Source organism: Meleagris gallopavo, chromosome Z (assembly GCF_905368555.1).
Source record: "Meleagris gallopavo chromosome Z, MGAL_WU_HG_1.1, whole genome shotgun sequence".
Classification (NCBI taxonomy): domain Eukaryota; kingdom Metazoa; phylum Chordata; class Aves; order Galliformes; family Phasianidae; genus Meleagris; species Meleagris gallopavo.
In genome coordinates, this window is record NC_139435.1 from 52,201,208 (window position 1) to 52,222,655 (window position 21,448).

The 21,448-nt window shown below is 39.3% G+C and overlaps 2 protein-coding genes across 6 annotated transcripts in view; one reads left to right on the plus strand and one right to left on the minus strand.

The window, feature by feature from the left end:
• The window catches only part of MEGF10 (multiple EGF like domains 10), a 126,256-nt gene extending 115,039 nt beyond the window's left edge, over positions 1-11,217 (minus strand). The window contains exons 1-3 of the mRNA XM_085213112.1: positions 11,085-11,217; positions 10,461-10,540; positions 9,759-9,946 (exon numbers count right to left, since the gene is read on the minus strand). The gene's annotated coding sequence lies outside the window, so the exon portion shown is untranslated. The remainder of the gene's footprint in view (positions 1-9,758; positions 9,947-10,460; positions 10,541-11,084) is intronic.
• CZH5orf63 (chromosome Z C5orf63 homolog) lies at positions 11,053-20,460 on the plus strand. 5 transcript variants are annotated; one of them, XM_085213113.1, is made up of 4 exons: positions 11,053-11,180; positions 16,058-16,175; positions 19,397-19,453; positions 20,213-20,460. In XM_085213113.1, exons 2-4 carry the CDS (start codon positions 16,062-16,064, stop codon positions 20,390-20,392), a joined length of 351 nt encoding a protein of 116 aa, XP_085069239.1. In that variant the 5' UTR covers positions 11,053-11,180; positions 16,058-16,061; the 3' UTR covers positions 20,393-20,460. The 5 variants fall into 5 exon arrangements, with proteins under 5 accessions (XP_085069239.1, XP_085069241.1, XP_010724315.1 ...); XM_085213115.1 differs by having other exon boundaries at positions 11,059-11,180; positions 16,055-16,175; XM_010726013.4 differs by having other exon boundaries at positions 11,079-11,210.
• Positions 20,461-21,448: the final 988 nt, after the last annotated feature.

The following is a 21,448-nucleotide window of genomic DNA, read 5'->3' on the forward strand; positions in this document are numbered from 1 at the left end:
TATCCTCATGAACATCAAGAAAGTCAGTCAGAGAAATGTGTCCAATCAGTATGATCAAGCAGGCCATCATCACAGGAAAGTGAATGCCAGAATACATATCAAAATGTTACACTAGACTAAAAATCAGATGTGTCAGCTGAAGTTTAATGGCTGTATAAATAAGGAGAATTAATTTGTATTTGATTTGGCAGAGAAGCAAGAATCATGGGTTGAATGAAACCAGAGAGGATATACGATGAAAGTAAAAGGATAAGATTTTATTTACATGAAGCAAGAAGAGATTTACATTGAGAAGAGATGCATAGGAGGTAAGATATTTTTACTCTTCTTGGGGATGAAGACAGGCTTTTGTAGCAACACAAATAATAAGTTGTGATCACAGACAATTAAGCAAGATAATTAGGAAAGATCATGGACCACAGATGCTATACGACCAAACTGAGACAGGTCAGCAAAGTGACCACCAAAGGTGAAGCCTGAGTTGAAGAGTTCACCCAGTTGTAAGCCTGGATAATAGTCATTACAGTGGTCTCTCACAAGAGACAGAGGAAGAAAAGGTAACAGTGAAAAAACCAAAAGGGAGATTAATGTTCTGTTTTACTGCCAGAGAACTAACAGCTAAACAAGGGGAGTAGGGGTGTGGGTGGAAATACTTACTTTTGGATAGAAAGGATAAAATGTCTAGTTTGTGTACACGTGTGCTCCGCTTTCAAGTTTTAGAATCTCCAGTTGCACCTAATTGCTCAAAGAAAATACCAAATGGAGTCAAAGAAATACTGTGGAATCAACTATCAACTCATAAAGAAAGGCTACAGTGTTGATATATCTGAGTAGATTATGGAGAAGAAAACAAACAAACATATCTGATAACATTACTCATTATCATACAATTACTTTAATTGGGAAGTGCTGCTGAAATAGAACCATTGTCATTTCCAGCTATTTTATTAAAATCCCAGGTCTGTTTGCAAAACATGATGAAAAGCTTCATGACAGTAACAATAATGAAGTATGGTGGTATTACCACCATTGATATCATACACATTGTCTGCAATGTGATCATAATTACAGCAACACCCAAGGCACAAATTAGCCCATCATGTGTCTGTTTGCAGTACCAGGGACAGTGCTGCACAGTATTTTAGGAAACCATGATTAGCTTTGAGTCCAGTTTGACAGCAGATCCATTCAGTGGTCCATGCAGTATAACAGAACTGAATTTTGCTGCTATCATTCCAAATTTGTTTGAAGTCTAGCTAATAAAGATTGTACAACGCAACACATTTTTGATAGCTACTTTTATATAGAGAATCAGAGACCCTCATCTGTGAAGAAATCACAGTAACACCATGTTCAGCTAGATCACATTACATTGAAAGGTGAAAAAATATTGGCCTTTTCATCTTGGCAATTCAAATTCTTTAAACACACATAGGTCAATCTATACAGCTGTTGCCAAAATCAAGGAATAATGAAGCAGAGGCTGAACTCATAGTAATTCTGCTACAAAAGACTCCACAAGAGCCAAATGATGTGTTCAATGATTGTCTGGGCATTGTCAGAGCACAGAAACCACTGCTGTGCAGATAGCCCCAAAGACAGATACATCCACCGACCTAGAAGATAACTTCCTCCTTTCTAGTCTCCCCTGCCTGAACAATGAACAGTGCATTATTGGTCCCCTAGATGTTTGCAGTGAGGATCATGGATCACTGCAGTCTTGGCAAACTAAAGCAGGTGCTGTGGAAATCACAAATTTTACAAAGGAAGGCTCAGGTGAAGGGTCCAGCAAGCAATGATGAAGCCATCAATTCCTACCTTTACGAAATAACTTAAGAAGCAAATAGTAAACCCACTGTTTAACTTCCTATCCCTTCAAATACTTCTATTGAGAAGACAAGTTGTGTATGAGTTTGAAGACAAACCTCTTCCATTTGTTTATCTTTTAGTTTTCATACTGAAAGGAAAAAAATTTTGCATAAATAAAAAGACATGCCCAGTCATAGAAATTTCTCCTGCAGTTGAATCACCATGACTAAAAAAGTTTTATTACCACTCTTTCACATGAAAACAAAGACCACAATTAAGGTGTTAATGAGGCCCACACGTAGTCAATAGTATGGCCGTGACCTGCCAGCCTTGCACGGAGGGAGGCAGCATGTGCAGGGCTGGCAATGAGCCATGTCCCAGCAACACAGACAGAGCTGAGTGATGCATCCAGACATCAAACAGTGAATGGCATGGGAAGGAGATGGTTGCAAGCTTGTTCAGCCTCAACATGAGGAAAATGAAAAATGCTTCCGTTCCCTCCTAAGGAGCAAGATTCTAAGGCTTTTCTGACAGCTGCATGACACCTTAGTACTGTAGCTTGTATACATAGCTTTTATTACACAGTGAGAAGCTAAATGGGATTATCCAATGATTAAAATAAAGCATATATCAGATAAGTGATTAGCCTTACTAGAGCTAAATTGTTTTTAAATCAACACAAAACACAATGTTACTGCAGTCATTATATGACAGAAAATGCTTATGCAAATATCCATGGCATCAGAGATAACGGGTTACAGTATGGATTATGCCAGCAGAGGGATAGTTACCACGTGACAAAGAAAGAAAGAGTACTGAAAAGAAAAATATCTCTGAAAAAAAATAAATAAATAAAATGAGGTGAATAGAAGTATTTTATACTATGTATCATTTATAATCAGCATTAAAATAACTATAATTTCACCTGTAAATACACTGCTTTATTTTTAAACTCAGATTACATTAAAAACAGGAGAGAATTTTAATGTTTTACAGCATTTAGTAATAGATTTTAAGATTTAAGGGATGGGATATGATTTCCTTGTGTTTGATTTTGAAGTGATGGATTGGAAATAGCAGCAATAATCAGCCTTCGCATAATGTTGACAAAATTTTGTGTGAACTGGAAAAAGAGATGATAATGATGATACGGTATTGGGAAAATTTCCTTTAAAGTCTTGTATCATGAGACAGTAAATAAGAGCATCATATTTTATAACAGTACATCATCAGTTAATACATCATTTCAAAGTACATCTCTAGGCTGAGAAATAAACTGTCTTTTCTTGTTCATTTGACATCTGGGAGGTGGATTCCAGAGCCTCACATTTAGCCTTTTTTTTCTCATTTTATTTTAATCCAAAAATATTTTTTCATTTATGAAAGTGAAGTGTTGTAATATACTATATGGAGAAGATCTTTCTCTTTAGCAGATCAATACAGAGAACACATGGGAAGACATTTTTTAAGGAAAAAGATAGGAATGTATAAGAGAAAAGCCAAATCTTCACTTAATGCCAGACAACTGCTACTTTTTCAAATGTCATTTATGTGTAGACAATGAAATAGTATGGCTTTTTAGTTAGAAAAATGACTGCTGAGACCATTACATAATTTACTGAGGGCACATGGACCAAAATTACAAATATTATTTCATTCCCCACTTATTCAGCTGTGTGATCTTGGAGATGAAAGCAATGTGACATTTACAACATCCATTTATCACAGCAGCCTCACAATTAATTGAAGACAAAGCTAGTGCATATCCTAGACTTCATAAAAAACTTCCTACAAATACTGCCCACTGATATTTGAGTGAAGGAAATGTTACTACGAAAAAACTTGTTAAACACAAACATATTGGACTCTTCTTAGCATTCCAAACTAACACTGCATTTTTTTCCAGTACTATAAGCAAAGGAATGGCCTGACCCAAAGCTCTGTGAAAAGGATGAAAAGAGTCACATTGATTTCCAATGGGCTGTGGCATGGTCTGTAAACAAGTGTCTTGGAAAACTCACAGCAGTCATCACAGCACTGCTCCATTGGGGATTATTAGATGTAAAGCCGAATTCTAAGTGCTATCCCAACCACTAATAGGCAAAATTTATTTTATTTGTCACTACACTTAATGTTCAGATGACTACTGGATTAACAGATAGTGGAAGCTCATATGCAAGTAGACTCTAACTTCACTTATGTATGTCATTAAAGCAAATGAAAACGTTCTACAACTGATGTTCATACTTTAAAAGCCACATTGTGTTTTTTGAATACGTTTCTCAAGCTACTTTGCCTGATGCTAAGATATTTGTCATTTCTTGCAGTTATACCTTATTGCAATAATTTGCTCTAATATTTTCTTGATGTTCTTCTAATCTTTATTTTAAGTTAATGAATCTGTGACAGTGTGGTTGTTCTTTCAATCTGTTACTTTTTGTAATATTTGAATCCATCAAGCCTTCAGAGTTTAAACCAGGGTAGGTATCTCATAGATCTGATGGCTCATGGCATCACATAGAGAACAATGTCCTCCCAAATAAGAGAGAAAAACAGACAGAGATTCTCCATGACCTACAAGAACAGGAATACAGCGCTGGCAGGTGTCAGTGCCTTGCCTTTGCTATGGCTAACAGGGTTGACACAGTCCCAGAGTGCCCTGCAAGCACAAGAGTTGCCATTTTCAGGAGAAAGCTTTGGGAAAACATGGAAAACAGCATCTAAAGTACTAGAAACCTTGTAGTGAGAGGTGTAGAGGATCACAGAGAAGGAAAAATTATATTCTTTCTTTTTCCACAGTGGCATAAGTTTCAACAGAGAGTGCCTCAGCCTTAAAAATATTTATGGATGGGGTTTTCCATATAAAAAACTATGTTTTAGCTGCTATTGTTTTTAGGTTTAATCTTTGGTGATTTTCAGGTTTGATGATTGTGTGCTCATTGTACATTACTTGCAAAGCAAAAATGGCCCAAGATTTATATATAAGATAAACTTTGAAGTCAAAGTAATTCAGAAATCCCCTCCACGAACACTACACTTGTTAACTACCTTGTTTGATGAGAGGAATGATTAAAAACACAGTAATTATTAAACATGCAAATATAAACAAAACATACAAAGGTAATGAAAAGCATATTGTGACATATGTCAAATGTATGGAGTAGCAAAGATAAAATCAAAATACTTGAGAAATAAATATAGAAATCTGGATGCAAACCTAATTGAAGGCCATTAGGTACAGCAATCCATTACAATATGAGTTCTTTTTAGACAGAAATCTTGAAAATAATTCCAGACACTTTTTAAGAGATTCAGTAAATGATCAAACAAATACATAAATCAGAAGAGCTTTGTCCACCATAGGAGGACCCTGGCACAGCGTATTTAACCATTGAGTCACAGCTGCCCTTCAGATCTAAAGACATTTTATGTGCTAGAATGAAAAACAGGATGAGGTTCCACTACTTCCAGGTCTCAGAACATATTTTATAGTAAGCTGCACAGCAACTCATCATATTCCTTAAGCAAAGCAGTAGTGACTCACATTCTATGGTGTTAAATCTTTAGTCATCTGTAACATTTTGCTGCTCAAACAGCTACAAATATAAAGGAGGACTTATCACATAACCAACATATTAAAATGAAAAGTCACTTTGTACTGAGCTATCCACAAGAATGTACCAGAAATCTGAAAAGCAAAACTGGTCAATCAGAGCACCCTAATCTTAGTATCTCTTTACACAAGATGTAGTATAGGGAATTGACCTTTTTTTTTTTTTTCCTTTTTTAATACTTTTTTCCCGGATTCAGAATAGCCCAGATTAAGTTTCTACTTACTAATTCCTTAACTTGGTTAATAAAGTTTATGGATTTTTCACCACTTAATGTATACATTCAACTATTCTATTACTTGCCCTCAAATCTTGTTCCAAACTATAGCTTGCTTTCCATTTTTATTTATTTACTTATTTATTTATTCAGGTTTGGAGTACTGTATTTGGATTCATATTCAATTAGTAACCCAAACTCCAAAAAATATCTATTATTTCTTTTATCCTTCTACAGTCACATATCCTCAAAGGGCACTGCTTTATCCTGACTGGGCTAACTCTTACTTTTAACTTAGCTTCTGTTTAGGGCTGCATTTTGGGGTCTGCCAGGTATCCCTGATACCCACACTCCTAAGCGTATCTTATTCAAGATTTCTGTAGCTTCTGGGGCTATAACCTTGTTTTTCCCTGTTTGTGTTAAAGGCAGACTTAGAATTCTCCATTAGTTAATACTGTTTGATCCTTAGCTCCAGTTTTATTTAATTTCTTGCCAGAATAACCTGACATGTACAAGAATTTATGTATTCCTACTTGTTTTCTCAGTCTATATTTAATTAATCTCAAATAGTAAGCCTTTTCTTATTGGGCATTAGCTCCTTCTACTGTTACAAAATCATCTACGGGCAGTAAGAGGCACCTGTATCCACCAAAAGATAAACTTCTTTATCCTGCTCCCCTAGCTGTAATTTAACCAGTGGATCTGCTAGGGTAAATTTCCCAAATTCCCATCCTTCATCTTTGCAACCAGAGACTGTTCCCTCTGTCTCAGTAATTTACACATTACTTTCATTCCAGTGGGGCGGAGCCCTCCCTGGGCTCTTCCAGCCCCGCCTCACCTCTCTCTCTAGTGCCGCGACAGTTAACAGCTGCTGTTTTTCCCAATTTCCTTACTATCTCTGTTTCTCAGTCAGTTTTTGCTTGTTTGTTTTTCCTTCACATCACTCACCTCTCCTCAGTCCTGACATCCCTGTTACACCCTTCTCATCTTTGCTTTCCTCAGCCTGTATTCTTCCCAAACTTTTTACTTTCCAAACTCTCATCATTACATAAACTACTAACATCATATTTCAGTTTTACCTCCTCCTCTTCAGAGGCTTCCAGTGCTAACAGTGGGATTTCGGGTTTCCTAGATCTCTGCAGAGGCTATTCTCACTTTCAGTGTGCCCTATCCTCTCCGCCTCCCCTTTTGCAAGTAATGTTGTTTACAGCAGCAGCCATCTGCAGCTCACTCTCTCACACCAAGTTCTGCTTGTGGGGGAACAGTGCCGAGGGGTTGCTCTCATGCCAGCCCAGATAAACTCACTTTCTCTTTAACCCTTTTCCTTTACTGCACTATTCGTACCCTAAGTTACACTTCCACGTACCCTCAATTCTACTTCTGTATACCATCAACAATTACACTTTCTTATACCATCAAAACAGTTTGTCCCATTCCTTTCAAAATCCACAAATCAAACTGTACAGTTCTTTAACTTCCACAAACACCCAGCATTTGGTCTCTCATGATTAAGTACTCAATTATAAAATTGGTCCCATTATCCCATTTATGTTCCTAGTTTCTTATTTAATATTCCCCCTGACTCACCAGCAGTGTGTCTCCAGTGAGCCAAAATACACTCCGGGGGTCTTCTCGGCACTTTAGACACCCTCAGTTCCATAACAGCCTCATACATGACATGACATGACATGACACTTTCACGACATGAACATTTAACAATCACAAAGACAGTGACAATAATCAATACAATTTATCCTCAGGATCCTTCCTCTCTCTGCCTCCCTCCAGAGCCCAACCTTCTCTCTGTATTCATTTCCCACACTTGCATATCTGCCCACCTCCTTCTCTAATAAACAACATATTAATGATAATCATCATTTCCATTCATGAGTAGAAATTAGGCCCTAGAAATTGATCTAATTGTTCTGCTACACTTATAGGATCCTCAATTAAGGAATTCTTCTTGAAACTCCTAGCTTTTCTTCTAGTAAAAACAGCAAGCATTAGCATATCCTATTTCCCTTTGATCTAAGGAGACTGCCCTAAGAAGATAAAGTGAAGTATTAGTAAGGTTAGTGTTAGAGAAAGGAAAAGTCTCCAGGTCCCATGAACATTACTCCAATTCCCTCAGTAATCGGGAGTGCATCCTCTCTGCCGCTTGCATTGCTTTAGAAATTGAAGGGGGGAAAGTTATCTAAGGGATCCCATTTATGATCTTTCTGTTTCTCTTCTCTTTTTCTTTTGAACTTCAACTCCTTCTTGTGAGGAACTTTTTACTTCTTGCACCCATTAAGCGACATAAGCCAATTCTGTTTCAGAAAAAGGAGTCTTACTGTTTTACATATAAATACAAAGTCTGACAGGTCCAATCTTTGTCAGACCCCTATTTTGGTCAAAATAATGATTTTCCCTGCAGTGGCTATCTAGGCTATGTCTGTATACAGTATTTATACACCTTTTCCCTGTTCTTTGTCCCTACTTTTGGGGTTGTTTTTCCAATTTTGAAGCTTTTCTCCCAAGGGGCTATCTCAAGGCACGTTTTCAGGGACCTTTTTCCCCTGCTCTCGGGAACTCCTATTACCCATTCCTCCAGAATGCTACCGTGAACTCCCCAGCTCACAGGTTACCACACCCTGAGTTTCGGATTTTGGGCCCAATCCCTCAGGAGTACTATACTCCTATCTCTCAGATTAATAGGGGTGTACTGCTGGCACTTCGCCAAGTGCACAGGGTACCGTACACCAACAGTTCCCTCCCAAGACTCTTCCTTTCACCAACACAGCCGCTTCGTCCGTCCCTGGCTGGCCCCTTGTGGGATAACGGAACCACAGGTTGGGACTCCGCACTCACTTTGCACTAGAAGTGCGTCTCAGTCACACACACTCAAGAGTCTCAACCGACCCCCAAGGCAAGAGTTAAATTCCCTTACCTTGGTCCGTGCACGAAGTTACCGGGTCGCAATGGCCGACACCCGTGCCTACCTGCACCTTGGCTTTTACAGAGCCCGTCCTTTATGTAACAGTCTCGGTTTCTTATCAGCTGTCCCAAGGAGTCACCTCACCACCCAGACAGGACCGCTGAAATCAGCGGGGTGCACCTATCCTGTCCAGGGCAGTGGGGGAAACCCCCAAGGGGCGATAATTATCCCGGATGAGACCCCAAATTGTTGGAAATATCCAAATAGTTTTCTAGAATGGTATCTCTGATAGAGCAGATTTTATTCGCGATTGCAATGGTGGGCCTCCTGCAAGCAGAGGGCATCCAAAAACAGCGGTACATCTTTTATTCCTATTCCCCGACGCTTATCTCTTTCTCTCTTAGTTTCTAATTGGTTCAGTACTTTAGGTTCACAATCTTCTCAACGCTTCACTAAGTATGGAAACACTGGACAAACATAAATTTTTGCTGCATAAGCATAAATCTGTATTTAATTAACTTATTCCACACCTGATCATTATTCTGCAGATATCTGCTTGTCCTTCTTCCCACAAAGATAAGCTCAGGAGAAAGACGGGAGTATCTTGGTGCCTGCCTGTCACATCCCAACCTTCTCATGGAGTGAGACAGTTCAGCCTTGTGTAGAGGCCCTAACTTTTTTGATGTTTGCTAAATCTGTTCTTCTTTTGCTAGGAGTTTCTTATCCTAACAGAACAACTCTATGATATGTTTTCTAATCCCTAACACACTATACTTGCATTGTTTGGAACATTTAACAACTAGTACAGTTTTGCAAGAAAGAATTAATCACATAATTCAGTAATAATGTTTCTAAAACATGCCACTAAGATATATAGTATTTTACTTCTTAGATCAACTATTTCTAAGGATAAGTTACAGAATACAAATGTATTACGTTCTACTTCTTCAAACCAATTGCTCTTCTTAATATCAGATGCAGAAACAACATTCCATTCCCACAGGACCTCACTGGAGAACTACCTGGCTTCAGCAGGAATTCTGTTTGAATAAACTAATCAGTCTGGGGACCGTGAGCCCTCCTCCTTCAGGTTCTTAAATCCTGTATACAGACCCCAAAGTAGGCTAACCTCCTTTTTGGAGTGAGAAGGATAAAACCAGTCTGATACCTGCGAAACCAAGAACACATTTTCCTCTTTACTTACCCCTGCTTTTCTACCAGGCTCTGCTGAAAGTATCCTCTCCTCAAAGAGTCTTCCTTCCATCCCTTCCCAGCATTTAAATGTCCAGCCCTTTCCACTCCACCCATGACTTAAGGTTTCCGAAGTAAGCATTGAAGGCACAGTTCTGCTCCATGAAACATTAGCTGGGCACAGACCAGAGGCAGGACTCCCTGGGAAGACCAAGGGAGAGCCAGATCACTGTGTGCCTTGTGGCAAACTGGAAAGGCCTGTCTTACAGCAAAGCAGAACACCCAAACCTGACACTGGGTTTTCTGATCCTGGCACAAAAATGAACAGCTGCCAGCATTATACTCCTGTTCAGCTGAAGGGATTAAGATAGGGTCTGAAAACGAGTCACTGGGAACTGACTAATCCTCAGCAGGCACATATGTTTACTCTGCTCCTTAATTAGGTATGTCATGGTGGTCGGGTAAGGCAAGTCTCCTGGCAGCTTTCGCGCTGCAGTGATATGCCTCACAGTGCACAGGCATACAGGGGAAACTTCAGATTGTACCTGCAGAAGATATGCCTCCCACTCCCTGGAGTAACTACAAAAGCACAAGCAAGGCACGTAAAGAAATACAGCAACAGAAAGAATGTAAGCCCACAGCCCTTCTTTCCCAGCAGCAAACACTTGCTGCTTTTTATTAAAACACTTTTCCAGAGAAAGGAAAATCAACTCACTTGAGAACTAAAACACTGCAAATTTCCATACGCAGATGAATTTCAAAAGATCCTGAAGCCCTCTCTTTAGGCCATGTAATCTAAAGGAAAGGACAAAAGGCTCATAGTTACAGACGAGAATGCAACGATTAACTTCAGCAGAGAAAGATCCCTCCTTGCGGGACTGTCAGATTGATATCTTCCTTAAGTTAGCATCTTTTCTACTCTTACTGCAACTTACTGTGTTATTTTGAGCCCATTTCCAATCTCCTTTGGATTTACTCATGTATTCCAAAAACTTCACACTGTCCACCAGTATGGCTAGCAAACATACCATGTAGTGCTTCAAGCTGTTAACAGAGAGGAGTACTAAAAAGGAAGAATCTCTGTGTTTGACTCTTTTTCCTCATTTTCCACTCAGTTATGAGTACAGCTGCTGCCTGAATTCAATATTCAAAGGTTAAAAAAAAAAAAAGCAACATATCACACCTTTAACATTCTATTTTATCTACCTGGCTTCTGCTTGAGTCATAGGGAAGTGGACATTTTCCCTAAAATTCAATTTACCACTGGAAAAGAAGAGAGTTTACGCCCACTGCTCTCATTTATTTGCTCAGACTGAGTTCACCTTCAGAGGAAACGTACCTTCCCGCAGGGCGCCAGCAGAGGGCCGCGCACGCCGAGGCCGCGCGTCCTTCCCGGGCGCAGCGCGGAGCTGGGCCGTCCCTCGGCTTCTCCCAGGTGGGAGTCCGTAGCCCCGGCCTGCACGGGGTGAGCTGGCAGGGGTAGAAGGGGGGCGGCGGGAGGTTTTGTGTTGCGGGGCAGTCCTGCCTGCGGCTGCTGTGTTACCCGCGGCGCAGGCAGTGAGCGGGGCAGGCCGCGGTGGTTAGCTCATTGGGCGCCTTTCAGTTTGTATACAGATTTGGGAAGGGGCGGGCGGTAGTGGGAAAACGTGGTGCGCCCGTGAGCGGTTTGCAAATGGAGGCGGTCGGTACAGGGCCGCATGGCCCAGCTCATGCAGTCCTTGCTGCCTTACGGTGTCACCGTGTTTTGTCGTGCCGCGTCATCCTGATCATTAGCAAACTGAAACCCACTGCCAGTAATCGTCTTTTCCTGGCTTACCATACCTGCTTTTGAATCAGGAGGTATAAAAAAAAATGCAAGCCCCCACTGACTTGGCCATCAGTCTGCGTCTGAATCACAGAATGTTTTGTGTTGGAAGGGCCCTGAAAGCTCATCCAGCCCCAACCAGTGCTGTGGGCAGGCAGAGCTGCCCCCCCCAGCTCAGTTGCCCAGGGCCCATCCAACCTAGCCTTGAGCACCTCCAGGGATGGGGCACCACAGCTTCTCTGGGCAGCTGTGCCAGGGCCTCACCGCCCTCTGAGTAAAGAAGTTCCTCCTAAGATCTAATCTAAATTTCTGCAGAAGCCATCATTCCATTGTAGAAGGCCACCAGATTGATGAGACATTATCTCCCTTTGTGAAGTCATACTGGTTGTCTCAGATCCTGATCTTGCATCTGCCTTAATATATCTTCCAGGAGGATCTGTTCCGTGATCATCCCAAGCACAGATCACCAAGCTGCTGTTTCTTCATTTCACCTTTTCTCAAAAATGGGAATGGTGTTTCCTTTTTTTCTGGTCACTGGGGATTTCACCTGACATCTGTTTCTCTTTTCTATGCTATTCCTTTGTCGCACTAGAATGAGGAATTAATGGGGAGTCAAGTCAGCAGAACAGAAATTTACAAGGTTTCTTTAAGACAAACAGCTAGGAGGTATTTAGAACTGGGATCCATTTTAGGCAAAGTTAGTAGTTTTCTTGTTGCTGATATGTTACTGTACAGAAAAAGGGATGATCAAACCCATGCTAAGGTTCCAGAATGAAATAGTGCACCATTGTGCAGTATATACAGACAAATGCCTGTCTGGTCATAGTAATTTCATTTTCAGGTCTACATATACATTCACAGAAAGAAAACAGTATGCAATGCATAATCTTATCCATATATGTAGGTAATTTTGTGTATAAAACAACCAGGAACATATGGCAAGAATCTGTCAGTGATTTGGAGCTGAGACTCAGAATATATAGTGTCCTTGATAGTACAGAGTTAGGGAGAAAGTCAGCTGTACTTATTTTTCAACTACTAATGCTAAGCTAAAGTTTTTACAGCTAATTGTCTTGTCCAAATAATGGCTAGTTTTAGTCTCACATCTTATTTTTCCAGCATCTCAAGATATGGATAGGAAATCAATTCAATTTGGCTTTGCAAAATACACCATGGGCCAAGTTTGAACTCAGAAGTATAATCAGTTAAATTATTGTGTACTATTGTAGTATAAGAAAGGCAAGGTTTTAAGTTGCAATTATCCTTTCCTTTTACATTTATGGGTTAATTTTGTCTCTCAAACAGGTCTTTATAATTGCCCGGAGGCAGGAGAGTGAAAAGCGCAGAGTAATCATGTTGAAAGATTTTATATTTGCTTTTAGCAGTTTAATTTTTTCATGACGGAAGACAAGTCCAACACAAATACAAACAGGATGTGAACACTGTGTGGCACTTCCCTGGCTTTTTGTGAGCGGTGAAACAGGCTGGAAGTGACCTGTGAAGCTGGTCTCTGCATCTCAGGAGCTATGTTCGTCTCAGTGAGGGCAGGCAGTGGGAGCATGCTCCTCCCATGCTGCTGTGGTGTTGGTGTGCGTGTGCTGAGTGCATGGTCCTCTGAATGCTGCTCAGGTGAATTTCACTATCTTCTGATCAGTATCAGCTATGCTGAACCCTACACAACAGTAGAAACCTCCTGGATTCCTGCACCACCACAGCTCTGGGGTTTTATCCAAAACATTAATCTTTTTACTCAAAAGAAGATTATTAACCCCCCTCCCCCCCCTCCCCGATTTATGTGCAGATTTCTGCAGCAGCAGAACCATGGGTTATACTTTGGTAAAGTTTGGGTTGCTCTTTGCTAGCACCTTGCTTTATTGCAGATTGAATGCAGCTGTTCTGGCCACTGCCACATACAGATGCTGTTCAGCAACTGTAGGCTTCAGAAACATAAGAAGTCAAGCTGCATCTTCTGTACTGTGGAAACATGATGGTGTCTGACACTATCTCGCCCTCCCTGTGGGCAAGGTGTCTCAGGGTGCTTGCTTTGTGCTGGAGGAGCAGAGCACATCTGGAGCCTTTGCTGAGACTGGTGTCATTTCATAAATCAGATTAGTTCTTTGAGTCATTCTGTAGCTGGCATTACAGCATGGCCTTAGTGTCATTTTCCAGGGGTGAATTTGGCAACCAAGATTATACAGTCCTTAGATTGTTTATGAAAACATCCAGCCAAAGTCTGTGATCTCCTGCCAAGGCTCTTCTTTTAGTAGTAGTACTGGTTAACGAAGATTTGCTCCTGAACTCTAAATACAGCATTGCTTATGGTTATTTGAAATTGCTGGGGGAGTAAGACACTGGACTGTTGTTTTTATTCTTGTGAGATCCTGAAGCTCACTGTTGCTAGCAGCATATCCACTTGTGTTTAGTTGGTGTTTTGTCAGTGTCGTCCAAGCTTGGATTGGGATGGAGGGGTCTTAGAGCATGGATAGAGGAGAGAACCAGAGTCATTTTACATACATCATACGTGTAAGTGGGGGAATAAATCTGTGGATATCTAGGTTTTAATCATTCTGCTGTTCACAAAATAGTATGGGGACAATTGTCCTTGTTTTGAAGGAACGAAACTTGGCTTACTAGGCTGACAGCAAAAGCATTCATTTAAAATCTTGCCAGAATGCAAACTATTTGTTTTTTGACTTTTTTATCTTGCACGTGTGCAAGCTGACATAGTACATTTCACTGTGCCAAAAATACATCCTCTCTGAGCAGTTATTTAGTGCGGATTTAAATATTTCTAAGTGATTGAGGCTAGTTGCCATCATCCAGATTTGCATTTTTTTCAAAGTGTTTGAAGTTTATTTTGTATTTGCTGCATAAGATTCTGGACAATGAGTTTTCCACCCAGCTGAGTAAAGCAAGAGCGCTGCCCCATGGCACAACTGGCAGCAAGTGTGACAGCAGGCACTGCTCTACGCCTGCAGCTGGCATTCCTGCTGGTACCGAGCTTGGCACACACAGCTGAAGAACTCTTCTAGTTCCAGGCTGAGCAAGAAGCCCCAAGGCCTGTTCACTGCACAATATTCCATTTTGGACAACATTTTCTATGTGGTCAAGGAAAAAAATAAAATAAAATTCTTTCCTAGTATCTGAAATGTGCCCATTTGGGTTGTAATTTTCAGAGGGTAATACTTTTTATTTGTTTGTTCTATTGAAAGTTCTGGAGATGTGGCAGATCACCCTTGCCCGAGTCCTCTGGGAAGACAGATATTTCTGACAGCACAATACAGCAGGTGGAGCTGTGCCAAGTTGCACCTTTGATTTTTCTTGTGGTTGTTGATTAGAAACATAGCTGTTCAATAGTCTTAAGTTCCGGTTCTGTGGCAGTATTTTGTTTTCCTTGTTGGGTGTGCTGGCTAAACTCTTCTGTCTTAAAGCAGAGCAATGTAATATTAATACTTGGAAGTCCAGTGCATACACTGGATTCTTCTTCACTGCACATTCTAAAACAAGATTATCGGTTGCAACTTAGTCCTGCTTTTCTTCTCTTACATTTGTTTATACTTGAGTTTAAACTTGTGCTGTTGCATGGTACGTTTGTGGTCCTCTGCAGTTAGTAGAACCTTAGGCAAGTTCTGCTTGAGTGGAAAATGAACAGTTTGACTTTGTGTAATCTGACTTGATTGCCGCAGTGCAATGGTAAATATTGCCTGTGCTGATGTTCTCTGTGCAGACTCCCTTTTGTTTCTGTTCTTTGCCTCCAAGTCCCAAAATGTCATTCAAAGAATCCCTTAAAATTAAGCTGGGGAGGAAGCACTGTTGTTAATAGTCTTGCTGTAGTTTGATGACTTCAAGAGTCCAATTTGCCACCCTTCAACAGCAACACTTTCTATGAGTTTTCTTAAACTTCCCCAAAGAAAGTAAGAACATATCAGCATCTTTCATAAATTAATTTGCTATTGTAGGAAGGATTCAGGGTGATATGCATGCTTTTATTATACTTTTGTTAACTACTTATAAAGTTAAATTGTCTTGGCTGCAGCATTTTATTCGCAGCAGGAAGCATTATTTTAATATTCTAATTAGGTACAGATTAGTTGCTTGATGGAATAATTTTAAGTAGAATATGTCAAGCGCTGCAGCAAGATTACTGAGGTTCAAAGCATAGCACTTTGATTTGGTTAATATCACGTAATTCTTACTAGCATATATCAAGTTGAAACTGTTAGGCATTTATGCCAGCGTTTGTATTACAGAATTTAAAAGAGACATTTCAGCAAGGAAAAATATATTTTTTAATGGAGCTGCAATTCTTGAGCTACTTCAAACTATTTCTGGTCTGTCACAGAGTTTTTCTGGTTAAAATGTTGATCTGTGAACATAAAAGTGCTGGGAAAATGGTTTGATTGTATATTTTAGAACTGTTACTGAAGAACCACATTAAGCTTAAAATTGAATTTCATTATTTATACCACAAAACAATTAAAGCATATGTTTTATTTTTGCCTTAGCAGGACAATGATATTTTGTTTTCTGAGCAGAACAGTGCAACTAGCAAGTACTTCCAGTCTACCGGGAAGACGACTCTGTTCAGCTCGCGCGAATAAGCCAGTATTGACTCTGTTCACCAAGGTAAAAGTAGTTTTCAGAATAAAGCATCAATATACACAAATCCTAGATGAAATGGCTTGACCTTTTGTGTAGTTTTGGTCATTGCTTTTAGGGTGTTTTTTTACTCTTGGCTTTACAGCGCTTCCTTCTCACAAGCAAGTAGTTACAAGTAACAAATGGAGATTTCAGGACTATTCAATCTCAGTGACACTGTGGTCCATTTTCTAGTAGAAAATTGTTCTCTAACTGCTAGTGTTTCATCCTGGAAATAGACATCAAAAACAAATTTTCATACCTAATCTGTTCAGGACAGGCATAAACGGTCAAAATAGGCTCTTCAAAGCACTCATTTAATTTCACTGCTATATTTGAGACTGAAAATGTATCAGAGTAGTACTGATAGTATACGAGGAAAAAGAAAAGTCTGCTATCACCCTTTCTTTTGCTTTACTCGCTCTGTGAAGCTAACAGGAATAAAATGGAAATAAACCTTTGTCTGGGGCACAGGCTGTTAGGATTCTTAAGCACATGTAGGAAACAGGTGTCATGAGCAAGAATGGTCATCTGTGAGCTACTGCCTTCCACAAATTGTTATTAAGAATCTGGTTTATCTGCAGAGGTCTTTTTCACTTTCAGATGGAATGGCACACTGCAGTTAACTGCATTTATGTCATTATGTAATTTCTGAGGTTCTATAGAATAATGTTAAATGCAAAGCACTGAGAATGTTGATATCAGTATGGTAGTACTTGTTGGTGTTGGGTGAGATTCACATGATTTCCTCTTCCTGAACAATGTTTGTTCATTCCCTTCCTAGCTGTAAAGGAGTATTTAAACTGTGTAACAGAGGAATAGATTTTAAAAGTCCTCATCACTTGTTTCTTAATCAGTGGAATGCATTCTTTAAGAAGGGTGGTACTGTACAGCTTTCTTCTCTGCTTGCCTGATTCAGCATGAATTCATTCACAAAGCAAATGTGATAAGGTAGGGAATAATCTGGAGCTAAGCTCATTAATAATTGGAAAAAGCTCCTCTGTACGATATTGTGTCTCAAAATCTTAAACTAGTAACACTGTATGAAATAAAATTTTCTGGGTGCGGAGTTCAAGTAGCTCTCTAAACTGTCCTTTTTGGCTGAATGTATTTTTAATGTAAAATGTTTTTCATGTCTCATATCACTGTCAGTTGCAAAGAAGAAGGCAGACTGCTTTAAAACTAATGACTGCTCTTAGTTTATATTTATTAATTGCATTTCTCCCTCCTTCCAATTTTTAAGAATGAAAAGAAAAGAGGAAGAGAAGGCAGGAGAGAGCTATGGCTTCTGTGACCACATCAAACTAGTAAATGCTAGCATTGCGAAATGGTCTTCCTCCTAAGAGGCTTTGTTTATGCCAACACAGCATTCATGCAACAACTGCTCCAGGTTTTTGTTTTTGTTTTTTTAAAAAAAGGTATTTTTTTACAGTGTTACTGTAAGTCAAATCAGTTTTCATGTCTCGTTTTACTGTGTAGCTGTATGAGTGTTTATGTTAGTACAAAAGAAGTGGTGGCAGGAACATAGGCATGCTTCCTTCAGCTTCAGCATAAAATGAATACCAAACTGCAGACAGAGTATGCCACATAAATGAGAATTGTCTGTAGAAGTAAAACTTTCCTTCCTAGCGTGTGTACTGTCAAACAGATCCAGCTAATAGTACAGCACAGGTCTCTTTAGGTAGGGATTTTTACTGTGTCAGCAGTAGGAATCCCACTTGCTGCAGTAAGATACCTTTCAGATGGGAGATTGTGTGAGACAGCCTCAACCTGGCAGCCCTATTACATAATAGGATAAATTCATGGCAGAGACCTACTATTGTACTAATTGACTGAAAAAAAATATGGTAATATAAGTAGACCATTTAAACAGATTTCACTGTTAGTGGAGTTAGTTCACTGTCTGATTCCAAACCAGTGCCAATCATATTAGTACTAACACTTGCCTTCTGAGCAGGAGCAAAAACGTATTCTTTGCTGAAAATTAACTTAGTTTTTTAAATGCTTTTGTGTGACTGTTAGAAGGCTTACCACAAACCTAGGAAAACTAAGAATATCATAATAACGCTGCGAAGTGGCTGGCTCTTTGAACTGAATGTGAAGGAGTGATGTGAAGAATTGATGTGCAGGATTCTGGAGCATTTCTATCTGATATGCACTTTTGGGTCTCTAGTATTGGTCTATCCAAAAGCCACAAGCAAAAACCCAGAACTGTTGATGTTTATCATCTTGTGTAGGTTTTCAGAGCAGAAAGATATGTCTCTGCATGAAAGACAGTTTAGATTGGATCTGAATTGAAAGTATTTAATCCAGATGAGTTTACATATGGGAAGTAAGAAAAAGCTACTTCAGATTAACTCTATATATAAAGAAACCGTAGACAGATTTATAAGTGGGAAGGAGTAGGTCTTTTCCAGCTGTAAGTGATGTTTCATGACAGAAGAACCCCTGTATGTTTTGCTGTATGAATTGTAGGCCAAATTCCACTGCTACAGATACTGAAGCAGCATGCCTTCATGTGAGTCACTTTTTCACATGAGCAGTGCTCTGACAGTCATGATACATCATGAAGTCAGCTGATAGCTACAGAGTAAGTCTAGGGAATTTTCAGAAAGGTGAGGTTTTCTTGAACCCCTCTGCAGGTCAGAGCTGTTTCCCAGTTCACTCAGCTGGAGGTTTGTTGCCCTCCTACCTGTGCAAGTTGGGAGGTATCATGTTTAATTTCTATCAGACATTGTCAGCCTATGTCATGTTAATTTGAACTGACACGAGTGACTTGATCTGTAGTGGAACAGAAGTTACTTGTATGAGTCCCTCACTTGCTCCACTTCTGACTAGAACATTATGGGCAGTTGTTTCCAACTGGAGATGGCAACACTTTTACCTCCAGCTGCCAGCCAAAAGAAGGGATGTGTTTATGGCCCTATAAAACATTATGACCTTCTAAACCTTTAGAATAGCAGTTGAAAAATGTTAATTTGTAAGAAAAATAACAGCAAATGTATGCTTTTTGTGGATGAAGCGAGAGTAATTTCTTTTTGTCCATGCTGCAAGGATAAAAATTTAGAAAGCCTTAAGACATGAGAGAAATGGGAGAGGAAAACGACGTTTACAATAATGATAACACCTGCCTGTTTTGTACTTTACAGTGCAGCTAATTTTTGTGTTTTACTTTGTGCTTTATGATGGTCTCAATTTTTCCCCTTTAGAAACCTTGCCCTCTTTGTGATGAAGCAAAAGAAGTGCTTGAGCCATATAAGAGAAGGGTAATGTATTGCAATACTGTACACATTTTATATAGAGAAAAAGTAGTTCATGAGGATTCTTTCTTTGAGAAAGAAAATTGCTTGGATTTATTTGCATCCATTATGCTTTCATGGGTGACCTCTTCAAGACAATTTCAGCACTGAAATTGTCTTGAAGACTGAAAATTTCCATAAAATTCATTATCCAGAAAACATTTTGAGACTATGCAACTGAAATAAGTATTGGCAAACTAAGCCATCGTACACTTAATTGCAAAAGTTTTTAAAATCACTGGACTTGTAAATACTGTTTCCTGTCTGACAGGAGTTTACAATTCTTATGGTGCAGGTGATCATACCATTTGGGAAGTATTTTGGTAAATAGGGCTTCAAATGTTTCAACTGTATTGAAGGACAGTTTTTACTGTCCCTTACAGTTCTTTGCCCAGAGAAGAAGTTGTTAATAGTAGCATTTGAAAGGGATTGCACTGTACTGCCTGACAGTTTGTTGTAGCTAATATTCAAAGGAAGGGGTTCTTTACGGGGGATCAAAAGTACCTGTCTGGACTGGAGTGAGTGCTTTGTAGATGCATAGCTAAGGACTGTGGCTGCATACATTTTGTTGCCACAAAATGGACAATTTTTTGCAATATAGAAGAATAAATCCAAAAGCACGGAGTGAACCTTATTTCATTTCTGAAAAAGAATCTTCGTAATAAGACAAGCCAGTTTTCTTTTCCACTGTCTAGTATGTACTGACATATTTCTTTTCTGTCACAGTTTATTTTGCAGGAGGTGGATATTACCCTTCCAGAGAACTCAGCATGGTATAATAAATACAAATATGATATACCTGTTTTTCATTTAAATGGAAAGTTCCTAATGAAGCATCAAGTAGACATTCAGAAGTTTGAGGACCAGCTTACAAAGCTGGAAATGCATAATGATGGAAAGCATTGAAGAAAATACAGTTGTTCCAGTGTGGTTCTGAAACAACTGTGCAAAATAAATGGTATGAAGAAATACTACTTGTTATCTGGCCTTACTTTTCTTATAACTTATTGTACCTATGTTCTTAAAAAAATTGGGTGACTCATATTCATATTTAGTCCAGCTGCCTCAGTAGCAAGTGTACGGAGCATCTGCTGTATTCCTAGACTGTGACTTTTCATTGATAGAATAAATGTTGCTCCATAGCAGCAGAGAAAATGAAATGTGCTTTGAGATTGTTAGTATGTGTAAGCTACAGGTCTGTAAGAGACATGAAGAAGTATAGGAGTCTGTCCCAAGTGCTCATTTTGAAACGGTGAAGAAGGCTATATAAATGTGCTGTAAATGAAAAGGACACTTGATTAAAGGTAGCATATGCTCAGTGAAGGAGGGTCGTACCTATAGAATAATAGGTACAATTTGATGAAGCTGTTATTCATACATAAACAATTAAGTGGTTTTTTCTCATGGGGTGAACATGTTGCACTTAATATCTTCTACTGCAAGCTTTGAGCTCCTCAGTACTAGAGTTACTCCCCACCACAACTGAGAAAGAAAGAAGAGAATGAAGTACAATAGAGCCAAATGAACAGGATCTGTAATGGAAGCAACATTTATTAACTCCAAATTAATTTCTACTAATGCCATTAATTTCAGACTATGAAAAGGTAAGCAAGAAACCCAAAGAGCTAATTTTAAAATTTTCTGGCTTAAAATAATAGGATTTCTCCCTTAGAAATGTTTTTTGTTTTTTTTTTTTTAGAAATAGAAATTTCTCCCTTAGCTATGTTTTTTTTTTCTTTAAAAGAAAAAAGAAAAAACCCATACATTAGTACATTGTCTTTTGCTCTCCTTAGAGATACTCATAGCATATTTGTCCATCGTTACAAACCAAGTGAGCAGAAAACTTCTTCCTCTAATTGTATTATTGGAACACTGCTTGAGCCTATGGGCTAGGGTTCTGGGGTAATTCAATCCATTCTTTGTACTTTCTGACAGAAAGGAGTCACATTTCTTTTCACTCTA

Excerpts from the sequence above, each read along its gene's own strand:
- CZH5orf63 (XM_085213113.1), top strand. The coding sequence starts at position 16,062 with ATGATATTTTGTTTTCTGAGCAGAACAGTGCAACTAGCAAGTACTTCC. Across the intron at positions 16,176-19,396 it reads TATTGACTCTGTTCACCAAG|AAACCTTGCCCTCTTTGTGA; the intron begins GTAAAAGTAGTT and ends TTTCCCCTTTAG. Across the intron at positions 19,454-20,212 it reads TTGAGCCATATAAGAGAAGG|TTTATTTTGCAGGAGGTGGA; the intron begins GTAATGTATTGC and ends TTTCTGTCACAG.